The following is a 15428-nucleotide window of genomic DNA, read 5'->3' as shown; positions in this document are numbered from 1 at the left end:
CATCGTGTTTGCCAGGGTAGTCTCGAATTCCTGACCTCAAGTGATTCACCTGCCTCTGCCTCCCAAAGTGCTGGGATTATAGGCATGAGCCACCGTGCCCAGCAGAGTGTCCCTAATTTTTGACTTGGTATCTATGCGTGTGCCAGCTTTATGATTATTTGTGAAACTGTACATTTTTTTTTGCACTATTTATTTTTTGCATTAACATTTTCTGTATATACCATATGTTGTATTTCACAATGAAAGATGTTTTTTGAAAGTCTTTTAGGCTCTCGAGCTGGGCATCCTCTCCAGAGGGCAAGGCGTCTGCAGGTGAGGGATCGCGGTGCAACGCGCAGCACAGGCTGGGGCTTGGGAATGACTCACAACCCAGGCCCCGGGGCGCCCACCCCAGCCCTGCTGGGACTCACAGCGTGGTCAGCTGGCTCATGTTGGTGAAGGAGGAATTGCTTAATGAGCTGATCTTGTTGTTGCTCAGGTCCCTGGAAAAGGCAAAGGCATCATGGTTGAGAAAGAACTCACTCAGTCCTGGCTCACGCTCCTGGGCTTCTTCCCCTCCCTCACTCTGCCCAGGGCCATTCCCCAGCCACATTGGCCAGGGGTGGAGAGGAGCCCCGGTCACAGTGCTTGCTTAGCTACAGCCCTGCGCTGCTCCCTCAACTCCCTCGGGTACACACCAGGCAAATATAAGGGACACTTGGTATATGGAGGCTTGGCGCCTCCATTTCCTGACCCCTACCCCCACCCCTCTGCAAGCAGAGCCTGGCTCTGCCCCTTTTCACCATGGGAACACTCCCACCAGGGTGTCGGTGGCCTCCCGACCAGATCCAGCACTCTCTCCTTTCTCTCCTGCCAGCACCTTAGGCGGGCCGGTTCAGAAGCCCTCCCTGCAAGGCAGTCCTATGAGGGAGAGGGCAGCCCCGTTTGACAAAGACCCAGAGTCTCAGCGGGATCTGTGACTCTCGAAGGGTCACCAGCTGGTCAGAGGCAGAGCCAGATTCAAACCCGGTCCACTGGCCCCAAGCCCAGGATGCTGCCGTGGCCTCTCCACATCACCTGTGGCATCTGACACAACTGACCGCCCTTCTCCTCTTCTCAAAACTCCCACCACCCGCTTTCCTCCACTCCCGACTGTCTTCGGGGGCCTTTGGCTGTGCCTCCTCAGTCCCTGGTAGAAGCTTCCTTCGTACTCAGCCCAGAGGCATGGGGATCGCTAAACCCCATCTATGCCCCTTTTAGTTCAATCTGGGTGCCCTCGGGGATGCCCCTGTGCTGGCAGTGCCCCCCTCCCGTGGCCCCAGCCTGTCCTCTCATGAACTCCTCCTCTTGATGCCCACAGACACTCAAACTCCGTCCACGTCTTGTGCTCCCCACCATGCCCCGTCCCCCAGGCTCCAGCTCCATAACACCGCCTGCCCACATGTCCGCCCTCTCGTCCCACCCATCTGATCCGCCCCTGGCTGGTGGCCCTGGTCACCTCTCACGATGTGCCCTCCTCCTGAGCCAGCATCCTCTCTCTCGGGCTCCTGCCTGGATTCTGACCTCATCTCTCACCCACTGCTTTGCCCTTTTGATCCATCTGCCATGAGGGTGGCACCACAGAATCTCTCTATGACGCAAAGCCGACGAAGCCACTTCCCCACTGAAACCCACAGTGGTACCCATGTGCCTAGCATGTGGACTCCAGGCCCTCTAGCTGGCCACCTGGCGCTCCTGGGTCTGGTCCCTGCCCCCCGCCCCTCTGCTTCCCGCCCCAAAGGTTTCCCAGGCTTAGGATTCACTAAGTTTCTTGAAGTTCTCTGAGCAGACTACACTCTGTGCCCCCAGACAGCTTATTCCCTCTGCCCACCAGTGAACTCGAACTCGTGTTCCAAGATGCCCTCCCCACCAGCCCCCTCCCTGAGTTGATCACATCCTCCTTGAGCCACGGCCCTAATCGGCATTGACCTCTGTTGGAACCCTTATGTGCCCCCTCCCCTCCCCCGCATCCTCCCTAAACCATGACAGTCTGGAGAGGGGGCCATCACTTCGGGGCCTTCACATCTGCCCACTTCATGTACTCAGGAAACATTTAGAAAATGCAACGATGTGCCCTGCCTTCATCTTCTCCTCCTGAACGTTCCTCTAATCTAATTCCAAATCATTCCACTGTCTTTGGAGATATATGTAAGTGCTCTACTGAATGTTCAACACACTTTGTGGTCGTTCCCTGTGATGAGGAGGTGGTGGCACAGCCCCCAAGAGGCAGTTTCACTGGCTCAAAGCACTCTGACACCAGCCACTGAATCACACTACTCCATCCCCTCTCCACCCCTCCTATTGGAATGTTCAACACACATTGGCCAGATCATTAAGCAAAAACAGATAAATTGGAGTTTCAAAATCCTGTAAGCCAGAGCCGCCCAAAGTAGCCAGTCCTTGAACTAAATTTCACCAACCCACAATAAGAAACTTGGGCCTTGGCCGGGCGCGGTGGCTCACACCTGTAATCCCAGCACTTTGGGAGGCCGAGGCAGGTGGATCACGAGGTCAGGAGATCGAGACCATCCTGGCTAACATGGTAAAACCCCATCTCTACTAAAAATACAAAAAATTAGCCCGGTGTGGTGGCGGGCACCTATAGTCCCAGCTATTCAGGAGGCTGAGGCAGGAGAATGGCGTGAACCCGGGAGGCGGAGCTTGCAGTGAGCAGAGATCATGCCACTGCACTCCAGCCTGGATGATGGAGCGACAGAGCGAGACTCCGTCTCAAAAAAAAAAGAAAGAAAAAAGAAACTTGAGCCAAGATCCGGTCACCACACATAGCTTACTTTAGCGAACATTGTTTCAATAGCAAGACTTTCTCAAGGAAGGAAGCAATACATGGATTTAGATTCTGGTGTAAGCACCTTATCTAATTACAAACCCATTACAAACAGTTCTGGGACTGATGTGGGCCCGTAGACTGCACTTGGAGTGGCACTGCTCCAAACTACACTAAGATGGAATGTTCTCTGGACTTCTTTTTGGTAGAATCTGGCCAAGGAGCAGATAAAGACAACTGAAGTGAGGAGTTAAGTAGGTTAGAAAACTAAAAGGAGCTGAACTTATTATCCTGAGGCTTATTTTGTATATTTCCATGGAGTAGAAGGGGTCAAAGGTGGAAATAACAGAAAAGCAGAGGTGTAGCCTAAAGAAAAACTTAGTTACAGGTATGTATTTGTAGCTGCCATAGTTCACACTTGGTTTGAGAGCTGAGCTGGACCGAGAAGACTTCTATCACCCTCTGCTTCTCCTGGATCCTAACCTTGCAAGAATAACCCCTCCTTTTCTTTTGTGTGTGTGTGTGTGAGTGTGTGTGTGTGTGTGATGGAGTTTCGCTCTTGTTGCCCAGGCTGAGTGCAATGACGCGATCTCGGCTCACTGCAACCTCCACCTCCCGGGTTCAAGCTGTTCTCCTGCCTCAGCCTCCCAAGTAGCTGGGATTACAGGCATGTGCCACTGTGCCCGGCTAATTTTGTATTTTTAGTAAAGATGGGGTTTCTCCATGTTGGTCAGGCTGGTCTTGAACTCCAACATGAGTTCAAGAGGTTATCCGCCTGCCTTGGCCTCCCAAAGTGCTGGGATTACAGGCATGAGCCACAGCACCCAGCCAGGATAACCCCTCTTAACAGTCACAACCAGCCTCAAGAGAGCTTTGGGGAGATGGCCTGGGCAGGAGAAGGAGGCAGGTCCAACCCAACAGGGCCTGGAACTATGTAATTGCCAATGATGGCCACTAGGTGGCAAAACAGCTCTAGGCACAGCTGTTTCCAGAGTGGAGCGGGGAAAGGGAAAAAGCAGGATCTGCCCATAAGTGAGGTCTGTAGGAAATTCCAGGAAAGCCAGAGTCCTGACGGTTAGATGCCAAAGGCCCTCCTGTCCTCAAGCGGACTGGATACTTACACGAGCTGCAGGTACTTGAAGGTAGACAGCTGTCCCGGAACCAGCGTGAACTGGTTCCCGTCCAAATAGCTGCAGAGGGAACACAGCGGCGTTAGTGCCCATCTCCACCTCTGGTGGTGCCCCACGCTGGGGACAGCCTTCCCTGCAGCCAGGGACTTTTCTCTCATTTCCTCTCCTCCACATAGGCCACACGATGGGCCCAGAATTACTTATAGGAGGAGAAAACATGTACATTGTTGAAGCCATTTGGGAAGGTGCCACCCAAAGGACTTGGTAAAAAGCCAAGAGTCACATGGCCTCTCTTGGTTCCCTTCTCACTTCCCTTCTCACCCTCCCAGCCTCCTCCTTGTCCATGGACACTCCCTGAGCACCTACCTTCCCCTCCCTGCTCTACTCTTTTCCTGGCCAAATAGATCTGATTTGCATGTTACTGGGCCCTGCCAGCTCCCAGGGCGCCCTCTCCGCCTGCTGGCATGGGCTGTGAAGCAGATTCACAGCCAGACTGCCTAATCAGTTTCCCTCATTCCATCAGCACCCCTCTGCCTTCCTGCCTTCCAGGCTCTGTGCCCTGATGTCACTTCTCCACCTCGCTCTGCAGCCAGTGCCACCGCAGCTCTCTCACGGCTTCCTTTCATTGCACTGTCATGCCGCCCGCCGACTGTACACTACCACCCATGCCCAGGCTCCTGTTGCAGTCTCTTCTGTCTGTTCTCTGCACCTTGGACCTCGCTTCTGGCCTCCACTCTACTCACTGCTATCCAAGTCACTGTCCTTAAAACCAAGCCCACCGAAATCCTCCTAAGCCCTAAGATTCCCAAGGTTCCCATTTCTACAGGATAGAGCTTGGGATTCAAGATGCTCTGAACCTCCCGCTCTTCCCTTCATCGTTGACCATTCATGCCTCCAGCCTGAAGGTTGCTAAGCAGTGGCCCAATGCCAGGTGCTGAGCCAAGCTAGACTCTGGCACAGGAACCCCCTATACCCCCAATAACTACAGCCTGCAGGACAGCTCTCCCCCACTTCCCAAAAGCCCCAGAGAGGAGCAAAGCAGGGCTGTGCTCATCCTTACCCCTCGCTCTATATCATACAAACTGACTTCCCACCCATCTCATTTGATCCTTAAAGCAGCCCTTGTCCATATACCCAAGTAGTCCCATTTCACAGATGACAAAACTGAGGTTTAGAGAAGTTAAAAGATTTTCGCAAGCTCTGAACTTCAGCATCTTCAGTCAAAGAAGGTAGGCTACTCTACCCATCCCATTATTCTCAGGGCTGCTAGGAGGCCCCAAGGAGAAAACTAGGATTCATGAGGTCTGTAGGACACTAACTCTGCAGTAGAAAACAGGGTGAAGATGAGGCAGGCCGGGCCCAGGAAAAGGCCCATAGTGGTTGATGTGCTTGTGAGGAAAAGGCCAGCCTTGCTGGTAATGCAAGAAACAACAAATGAAAGCTTCCTCACTGGTCCCGGGAGTGGGGGAGAAAAGCTCAGCTTTGGAGGCCTGGAGGGATCGACCCCAGAGCACAGGAAGAGGTCAGAGGTCAGGAGCTGGCCAGAGCTTTTCATCGGGAGGTGTCTGCTGAAGAGTCCCAGGTCTCCATCCCTGTTTGTCAAATGCATCTATGTCCAATCCTCCACATGCGCTCAGATACCAAATACCAATCAGCCAGGATTTCAGCACCACCATACTCAGTGCTGACCCAGGGAAGCAAGAACGCCGCCTTCTCACATTGTCAATGGGAGTGCAAAGGAAACAGGTTTTCTTGGAAGACCATCAGGCAAAAGGCAGCAAGAGTCCTGAAAACGCACCGCTCTTTGACTGGCGATTTCAGTGAAGGCGTGTTAGCATTGGTTCTATTTATGACAGTAAAAAAAAAATTGGAAACAACTTAAATATGCAACAAAAGGGGGTTTGTTATCTGGATCATAGTAGATTCCTGTGAAGAACATTACACTGCTGGTACAAAAATCACATTTGTAAGTCTTCATGACACAGGAGCGTGACACAATGATAGGTGGGAAAGCAATATTTTCCTTGTTTTAAAGGCAGAGCTTAAAGGGAGGAAGCACTCGCTGCCATGTGGTATCAGGTGACCACAGAGGGGGAATCAAAGAGAAGCTCAAAGGCTTCCTGGAGGCAGCGTTTTCTACAAAGCCCAAACTCCAGCTCCTAGTCAGCTAATGCCTGCCCTGGGTCACCTCCTCCTCCCACTGCCAGGCCCCAGCCCCTCAGGAAATGTCCCCGCTGTCCCCGTCCGGTGGACCCCCGTGAAGGGGGAAAGGCCTTGAGCTACTCACAGTTCTGTGACATTCTTGGGAATGCCCTTGGGCAGGGCCCGCAGGTGCTTGTTGCTGCAGCGGACCACAGTGTCCAGGCAGGCACACTCCTGTGGGCACTGCGGGCGCGGCAGGCAGCCCCCCTCCTCCTGGCCTAGGGAAGAAGGCACAAAGTCCCTGTCAGGAAGGGGGACGAGCCGCTGTAGGGCCTCCTATAGTCGGGGCCATGCTCTGGGGTCTCTCAGAACAGAAGACCCCTCTGACACTACCTCTGCCATCAGCAAGTCTCTGCACCACACCTCCCCACAAGCCGCCACCACCACTAGGAATGAAGCCCCCAGAGCAGTTTTGAGGTTAAAATAGGTCTTGAGTTGATCTCTTTCTCCTCAAACTCAAAGTGGACCTGGTCGAAGTAGGGCAGGAGGATGGCCCGCACACCATCCCATCCCTGGAGTGCCGGCTACTCCGGGCACCGGATCGACATTGTCTCCTCAACAGTGCAGTCAGGGGTGCAGCCTTGCCCCTAGAACGCAGGCACGAGGAGGACGGAGACCTGGGCCTCTTTTCTCCTCTTTTTTCATTGATAGAGCCCAGTACCGAGTGCAGTGCCTGGCACGCAGCAGCCCTCAAAACACATGAGTTGAGCGAATGAATGAACAAGTGGATGAATTTCCATTTTACTGAGCTCTGGAGACATTAGGCAACTTGCTTGACTCATAAAGTTGGTCCAAGGCAATGCAGAGTCTGAGCCCAGGTCTGGCTGAAGCAAAATCTGAGCCCTCAATACCACACCATCCCTTCATTGATTCATTCATCCATTCAATAAATCTGTGCCTTCCTTTCTGCTGACTGGGTGTCTGAGAGATGATAATATCACCACGGTCAGAGTTCTTGAGGACACTGGGATGCTGGTAGCACATGCTCCCCGGTGACAGTGACCATCAGTTATGCAGGCCCCACATGATAAGGGTGAAGTCACTGAGTCCTCAGAACAGCTCTCTAGTGAATATGTTACTATCAGCCCATTGGAGCAATGAGGAAACTAAGGGCAGAGTGGTTCAGAAACTTGCCCCAGCCTGGAGCAAGCAGCCTGCCTCCAGAACCTGCTCCATTGGCCACCAGGTTCTCAGCAGCAACATCTTAGAAATACTCACATCCTTTCACCTCTAGGAAGCTGTTCTAGTGGGGAGTGGAATATATATGTAGGGAGCATCTAGAAGGGTGCTCCTGGCAGCACGATGCATTGGAGTGGGACGGGGGAGGTTGTCTGAATGCCCAGCAGCAGCGGCTGCTTACATCAATTGTGGTGCCTTCCAGATAGCGGTTTTCACAGGTGGCCCTGCAAGATCCTTTGTGTGCCACACTCGTGCACGTGAGCACACAGCAAAGATCTGGAAAGCCACATAGCAAATGTCGACAGGAGTTATCCAGAGTTGGGGCATGGGGGCTGGGGGGTTAGTGGGCACATCAGTAATTTTTTTTTTTTTTTTAAACAGATTCTCATTCTGTTGCCCAGGCTGGAGTGCAACGGTGCAGTCTCAGCTCACTGCAGCCTCCACCTCCCGAATTCTAAAGATTCTCCTGCCTCAGCCTCCCAAGTAGCTGGGACTACAGGCATGCGCCACCATGCCTGGCTAATTTTTGTATTTTTAGTAGAGAGAGGGTTTCATCATGTTGGCCAAGCTGGTCTTGAACTCCTGACCTCAGGGATCTGCCCGCCTCAGCCTCCCAAAGTGCTGGAATTACAGGCATGAGCCTCCGAACCTGGCCTGTCAGTAACTTTTGTTAATCCTCCTTCTGATTGTCCTTGGTGGTGGTTGTTTTTCAGGAATGAGGATGCATTTCTTTTGTAATAAGAATGATAAAAGGAAACTGTATCTTGGAAAAAATAATGCTTCCAAAGGATAGTTAATGGCATGAGAAAATGCCCCAAACACATAGTTAGGTTTTAAACAAATCAGAATTTTGTAAAAAGACTTGCAAGCTATTATTGTATGACTTAATAAAAGATATATGTAAATAGTAGTCTTTTTTTAATTTTAGAAGTTGGAAGCAAAAGTATTCTTAGAAAATTCATTACTTTTGTTTAGAAAAATACCCTGATGGTGTTTCTTGGGGTGAAAGTCAAAGCTCCCCACTGCCACATGCCTGGCCGGGCCAGCTGAGGGTGGAGCTGCCACTGGAGTAGGCTATTGGGGGCGGGGGGTAAAGGGCAAGAAAGGGAGAGACCCGGGAGAAGGGAGGCAACTTAGCACCCAGAAGCGGAGCAGGGGGCTGGAAGCTGAGGTCAGCCAGGGAGAAATTCCCTGCGGCAGGGTGCTGAGAGATGCTAAGGACAGGATGGCTGCACTGAGAAAAATCTGCTTCCTACAGCGACCTTCTGTGCTTGGTGCCATGGGGAAAAAATGAGGGATGGGGCTACCCTGAGAAGTCCCAGGAAACAGGGCATTGGAGCAGAGTGACTAGGGTTTCCTACATACAAGGGAGGGGGATTTGAAAGGGTTCCATTGCATATTAAGATAAGGTGATCCCATGAGTCTAGAGCACTTAGGGACAGTCAAAAGGCAGGTCTGAGTTCACCAAAATTACAGAAAGAAACTACACTAAAACAGGAACTGTTTTCTCTGAGCGATAGGTTAAGAGGTAAAGTTTATTTCCTTCTTTTATCCGTATTTTCCCATTTTTTAAGGATAGGAACTTTACTGCTCTTATAACCACACAAAGACACCACCAGGCAGGGCGTCTCCTCGCCTCTCCTGAAAACAGGGCCTCCCCTCCCCACCAAACCTCTCCCCTCAAGGGCATGCCAGGGGGTGCTGCCTGTCCACCCCATCTTCCTAACCTGACCCACCCCACTGGTTGGACCCAGGGCTCCCTCTCCCTCGCCACCGGGGGGCCACGAATTACCTTCCTCACACCTGAAGTCAGGGAAGGCCACGTCCTGCAGGGGAATCTGCCGCAAGAAGTCAGGGTTCTGGCATCGCGGGTTCCCCGTCACGATCTTGCGCTTCCGCAGCCAGCCTCCCAGCCAGGCCAGCTGGCAGTTGCAGTTGAAAGGGTTGGCCAGGAGGTTCCTGGAAGAGGCAGGCCAGGCGGCCATGGAGACACTCTGCCCCTCTCAGCGGTCCCAGCAAACCCCTCTTGTCCACCACGGCCACACGGCCACACGGCCCTGTCTCCCAGACCACCACCCGTCACCAAGAGGACCGGCTCTCAGGACCGGAGGGAGACCTCGAAATGTGGAACCCACGTTTCAGCAAACCACGAAGACCCAGCACCCCTGGGGTGAGCGCTTTCAAAGGGGCTGCCTGAGAGGACCACACCCTTGGGACAGTTGCTTCCAGAGCCCCCGCCCGCCTGTCCTGGAGGCCGGACTCACAGTGTGGAGAGGGACTGGAGGGTGTCGAAGGCCCCTGGGGACACAGTGGTGATCTGGTTGTCGTAGAGCGAGAGGAGCCGGACGTTGCGCAGGCCCGTGAAGCTGTCGTTGTGGATGCAGCTGATGCGGTTGTTCCGCAGCATCCTGGGGAGGAGCGGGGGAGGGGAAGGGGGCCCTTGCAGGCCTGCCAGCTGTCCACCTGGGCCACGCAGCTTCAGCCACCGTGGCTGGTTCACAGCTCTCCTCCACAGACCCCGAGCCGCAGAGCCAGGAACCCGCGCCAGTCAGGCCCCGGTCAGGTGAGGCGAGTTCTACACACCTGTGCCCACTCCAGACACCCACCCTGCCTCTGAGAAGCCTCGAGGCTCTGTCTCCCTCTCTCGCTGCCATTGTCCCGGCCCCCATGCTGGCCTCACCTCCACGCCCTGGGTGACCAGAGTTCCTGCCCGTCTTTAGGCCACGCTCCATATCAGTGCCCAGGAGACTTCCTAAAACCTAATCCATCATATCACTCTCCAGCTTCAAGTCCACTAACAGCCTCCAAACTGCCCACAGAGTCATGCTGAAACTCCTTACTCTGACCTGAGACCACGTCCACCCAGACCCGGACCATCTCAGCCCCTTACTCTGATCTGAGACCACGTCCACCCAGACCCGGACCATCTCAGCCCTGGCACGTGCCTGCCTCCCCAGAGATGGACCAGCCCTCAGCCTGCTACACCGCTGTGACAGTTTTCTAGAATACTCTTTTTCCTCATCTACATCTGGGAAAGCTGCTGCTTATCTTCAAAAACCAAGCCCAAGCCTGATGCAGTGGCTCATGCCTGTAAAACCAGCACTTTGGGAGGCCAAGGATTACTTGAAACCAGGAGTTTGAGACCAGCCTGGGCAATATAGTGAGACCTTCTCTCTACAAAAAAATGTAAAACTTAGCCAGGCATGGTGGTGTGCACTTGTAGTCCCAGCTGCTTGGGAGGTTGAGGCAGGAGGATCTCTTGAGCCCAGGAGTTCAAGGTTACAGTAAGTTATGATGGCACGACGGCACCCCAGCTGCCTGGGAAACAGAGTGAGACCCTGTCTCCCTAAACAACAACAACAATAACAACAAAAACCCAGCTCAATTTCACTCCCCAACCAAAAGTAAAAACAAAAACCAAGCCAACACAGAATAGCCAACTCACAAAAGAAATTAAAATGGTTTACTAACATTCACAAAAATGTTCAATGTTACTACTAATCAAAGACATTTAAGCAATATTGATTTTTTGCCTGCCAAATTGAAAAAGAATGAAAAATATAATAATAATAATAATGACGTTCAGGATCTGTGACAGTCTGCGTGACTGGGCACTTCCACGCACTGGCAGGAGATGCCTTTGTACCCCCCTGGAAGTGCATTTGGTGAGATGCATCAAAATCCCTAAAACACTTCATGTTTTCACCGGACTACTCCATCTTCAGGAATTCCTAACAAGAGTATCATCATGCATTATCCATGAATTTCACAATAAAGATATTGTCACAGAATGAATGTGTTTCCCCTCCAATCCCTATGTTGAAGTCCTAATCCCTAATGTGATGGGATTAGGATGGGGGGTCTTTGGGAGGTGATGAGGTCATAAGGGTGGAACCCTCATGAACGGAGTTAGTGCCCTTATCAAGGAGATCCCAGAGAGCTCTCTTGCCCTCTTTCTACCATGTGAGGACACAATGAGAAGTCAGAAGTCTGCAACGCAGAAAGGGGCCCTCACCAGAACCCGTCCATGCTGGCACCCTGGTCTCAGACTTCCAGCCTCTAGAACTTCTGTTGTCTATAAAACTCCCATCTGTGGCACTTTATTATAGCAGCCTGAACTCACTAAGGCAGGTTTCAATACAACACTGCTTATAAAAAACAAAATAGAAACAGCCTACTTTGCCAATAATTATATAATACCTAGTCATTCAAATTGATGCAGAATACTTTTTTTGTATTAGGAATTAAATGTGGAATGGAAAAAAATTTTAATATGTAATAGTGCTCATACTAAGTTTAAGGAAAAAGGAGGTTACTAAATAAAATGTACTATTCCATTAGAATATTTCTGTATGCATGCATGTATGCATGTATGTATGTGTGTACACATGTATGCATATGCAGGTTTAGAGATATGTAAAAGACTGGAAAGACAGTTGTTTATACCAATAATTAACAGTGGCCATTTCTGGATAGTGATGGAGTATGGGCCCTTCTCTTCTCCTCTGTCCTATCTTCCCTGGAAAGAATGCAGCTGACTAGACAGCCCCCATGCCCACATTTAAGGAATACTAGGTAAGCTTAGAGAAAAATGAGGCAGCCTGTAGGAACAGCCTGGAAAGATGGCAAAGCTATATTCACAGGTGAAAACAGCAAGCTGCAAAACATAGTGCATAATAAAATTTGCTTTTTGTAAAATAAAGGAACAAAAATCCACAGGGAGTCCCGTCACACATTCGTCTACTTCTAAAATTTCCATGATACGTGCTCAGAGACAAATCTACATCCTGCTGCAGATTTGGGATTTATACCCAGGCAAGTGGCTTCCTAGAGCTGTGGTGTCCAACATGGTAGCCACTAGCCACATGTAGCTATTTAGATTTAAATGCATTAAAATAAAATGAAATTCAAAATTCCGTGCCTCAGTAGCACTAGCCACATTTCAACTGCTCCACAGCCACATGAGGTGGCTGGTCTGGACAGCGTAGACATGAAACATTTCCATCTCTGTGGGAGATCCGATGGACTGCCCTGTCTATGGGACGCGCTGCACATCCACAGGATCATCTGAAGAGCCAGCTCTGCTGGGGCAGATGGAGGGGGTGTCCTGCATCATGGAGGAGTGGGTGACCCCAGGATCCCACTGAGCTCCAGATTTTGGTCAGCTCAGGCTGGGCTGGGGGTTATGGGATCCCAGCATCTCAAGGACAGTGCAACATCGCTGCTCCCCCATCTACACCCACTAAGTCACCCTGGCAAGGTCATCCAGCCCCTCCTGCCTGCAGTAGTGCCAGCCACTCCTGAACTCATGCTGTGCTCTTGCAGCCTGACCAGAGGGCAATGGGAAGGGACCTCTAGGAGGGCCCACATGTCTCCATCCCTTGATGTCAACCAGGCATCGGCCCCATGCCCCAGGGTACAAGAGAACAGGCCTCACCAGAGAGTCACCAACACTTGATTACCTGTCCCAACACAGTCAGGGTCCTCAGTTCTCCCCATCTGCCTGAGAGCTGGGCCCAGGGGAGGGGCCATTCCAGCCTCTCTCTTCCTTTCACCTACCTCCTGCAGCTGGCCCACCCTGCTTCCCAGCCCTGCACACTCACAGGGTCCTCAAGCCATCCAGACCCCGGAACATGCCGCTCCGGATGGACTCCAGCTGGTTGGCAGTCAGGTGCAGCTCACTCACAGAGGCTGCGCCCTCGAAGGCCCCATCTTCAATTTCTGACACCTTATTGTTGCTCAGGTTGCTGGGAGAAGAGGTGGGGGGAGGATTACACATGGCCAGCACCCAGGAGCTCAGGCCCCTCCCTTCCTGCAGGCAACACCCCCATGCACAGAGCCCTGGCCCCCACAATGGGAGCTGCCCCCACCCTGGCATTTCCCTTCTCCATCCCCGGCCAGCATCCCAACAGACGCCTTCTCACCAACGGGTAACTCACATTTTCTTCAGATGTGTAAGTTTTTTAAACATCCCAGTGGCCTCCAGGATGGAAATCTCATTGTTATTCAATCGCCTGTAAGAGGCAAGAATGAACTTGCACGTTCACAAATGATAGACATTTCAAATCCCTTCCAAACTGAGAATATTTGGGACTCAAACAGAGAAGACTCCCGGAAGAATGTATCTGGCAAAGTAAACTGATCCTATTGAAAGGAAGGCTGGGCCTAGTACTGGGAGAGGATATGAATGGGGATATTTTTAACATTAAAAATGCCACGAAAAATTTACAGACGTAAATGACAGATGCTTGCAGGCATCTATGCACATAGACATATGTGTACACAAATTCATATTTTTAGATAGAGGAATAAAAATAACAAAGGGTTTTGGAATCATGCCCCCAGAAGAAGACAAACGCATCGTTGAGAAAAGCCATCCCTGATTCAGGCTGGTGACCTGCCCTGAGTGCCAGAGACTGGCATCTGCTTTTGAGGGGTGAGGGGGGCTGTAAATGAAGCAGAGAGCAGCCGGGATGGGGTTTCTTCCTGCCCAAGCCAGCAGCTGGCATGTCCTGAGCCAAAGGCTCCAGTGGTTCAGCCCCAGACAGGGCTGGACCAAGAAAATCCTGGAGTAGGCCAAGGAGGGTTAGTGGTAGAAAGAGACAGGGGAGGGCTGGTGGGGGCGGGGACCCTCACAGTTCAGCCGTGGACTGGGGGATGCGCTCAGGGATTTTGGTGAGCTTCAGGCTGGAGCACTCCACCACGCTGGCCTCACAGCGGCACTTGTGGGGACAGATCACGTCACTGTTGCACTCGCTGTTCAGCTGGTAATCCTCTGTGCCTGCCATGAGAGGGTGGGGGCAGGGGCTGAGGGGCCCAGGGCAGGCTCCCAGCAGTCTGTGCCAACCAAGGCCCCCAGCCTGCCCACCCACTGCCACCATTCCCACCAGGCTGGCCTTGGTTCCCCCCACTCTCTTACCTGGAATGAAGTACTGCTCTTTGGCTGGGGAGAGAAGCAGAAATACCACAATGCAGGAATCAGCCAGGACCTGCAGTAACAGCCCAGGCCCCAGCCCCACTGCTCAGCTGAAGGCACCCCAGACAGGGCTGAGGAGCCCATCTGCCCAGTCCCTGTGTGCAGAAGAGTGAGCTACAGAGCACGCATGTTCCTTGCCCGGGCTGACGCTGGGGGTGTCGCATCCAATTAAACCTCTTGCAAGGAGTGCCAAAACTATCGAGCTCTCACTTGCACTGGCACACGGTGGGGACTGTGCTAACTTTACAGGTGGGGATGGCGTACAGGTGGCGTCAGGTCCTTGACCAGGATCTAGGCTCAGAAGCTGCCCCACACTGTCCCCAGCCAGATGCCATGTGGACTACAATTGCTAAGGCTGTTTCTGCATCCCAAAGCCTGGAAGAGGCTCCTATCTCACCAAGGAGGGTTCCCAGGCCTCCTGAGTGTCTTAAAAGACTTGATAACAAAGGCATAAGAGAGAACTGGCTGAAAGTGGAGGAACCTGAGTCCTCCCTCTGGGACCTTCAGCAAGCCTTGCTTCTTCCCTAGGCCTCAGTAAAATGAGGTGGGACTGAACTACCATTCAGATCAAGTCTAGAATTTTGGGCCCACACCCTACAGCCTGGATTCACAGTAATGAAAGACACCTTTGTGGGAGCCATCCAGGAAACATCAGGGGGTCCCTGAGCAGGCTGAAGACAGACAGACAAGCAGACAGGTAGGCAGGCAGGCTGGTAGGGAGGCAGGTAGGTGAACAGGTGGGCAGGCGGGCAGGTATGCAGGTGGACAGGAGGCAGGTGGGCAGGTGGGCAGGCAGGCAGGTACCTGAGCACCGGAACTTCTTGCTCTTGATCTGCCCGATGCGTTTGTTGGAGAGGCGCCGGGGACTGGCACAACGGGCCCCACTTGTCTCGATGGGATTGGTGCGCAGGAAGTCTGCCAGCCACTTGAGGTTACAGTCACAAATGAAAGGGTTCTGGGCCAGGTGCCTGTCCAAAGCAGGCAGATCAGCTATGAGAAACAAGGGCTGCAAACCCACGCTGACCTCCACCTGGACAGGGCCTTGTTGTGGCTGGGGCCAAGGAGGCTGCCTGTGGCCTGGAGCCTAGGGTTGGCCACAGCGGGAAAGGGAGAGTGGGGTGAACCCCCAGGGTGCAGC

The 15428-nt window shown here is 52.5% G+C and overlaps 1 protein-coding gene across 3 annotated transcripts in view; it reads right to left on the bottom strand.

The window, feature by feature from the left end:
* Positions 1 to 15428, bottom strand: part of LOC105478454 (slit guidance ligand 1) — a 189053-nt gene that overhangs the window by 35092 nt on the left and 138533 nt on the right. For all 3 annotated transcript variants that reach the window (XM_011735772.3, XM_011735768.3, XM_011735773.3), the window contains 10 exons: positions 15095 to 15258; positions 14234 to 14257; positions 13951 to 14095; positions 13254 to 13328; positions 12918 to 13061; positions 9579 to 9722; positions 9107 to 9273; positions 6221 to 6353; positions 3925 to 3993; positions 411 to 482 (listed from right to left, as the gene is read on the bottom strand). In XM_011735772.3, the coding sequence (XP_011734074.2) occupies positions 411 to 482; positions 3925 to 3993; positions 6221 to 6353; positions 9107 to 9273; positions 9579 to 9722; positions 12918 to 13061; positions 13254 to 13328; positions 13951 to 14095; positions 14234 to 14257; positions 15095 to 15258 (1137 nt within the window). The remainder of the gene's footprint in view (positions 1 to 410; positions 483 to 3924; positions 3994 to 6220; positions 6354 to 9106; positions 9274 to 9578; positions 9723 to 12917; positions 13062 to 13253; positions 13329 to 13950; positions 14096 to 14233; positions 14258 to 15094; positions 15259 to 15428) is intronic.

Source organism: Macaca nemestrina, chromosome 9 (genome assembly GCF_043159975.1).
Source record: "Macaca nemestrina isolate mMacNem1 chromosome 9, mMacNem.hap1, whole genome shotgun sequence".
Taxonomy (NCBI): Eukaryota; Metazoa; Chordata; class Mammalia; order Primates; family Cercopithecidae; genus Macaca; species Macaca nemestrina.
Note: the sequence above shows the minus strand (reverse complement) of the source record. Positions and strands in the feature narration are given on the sequence as shown.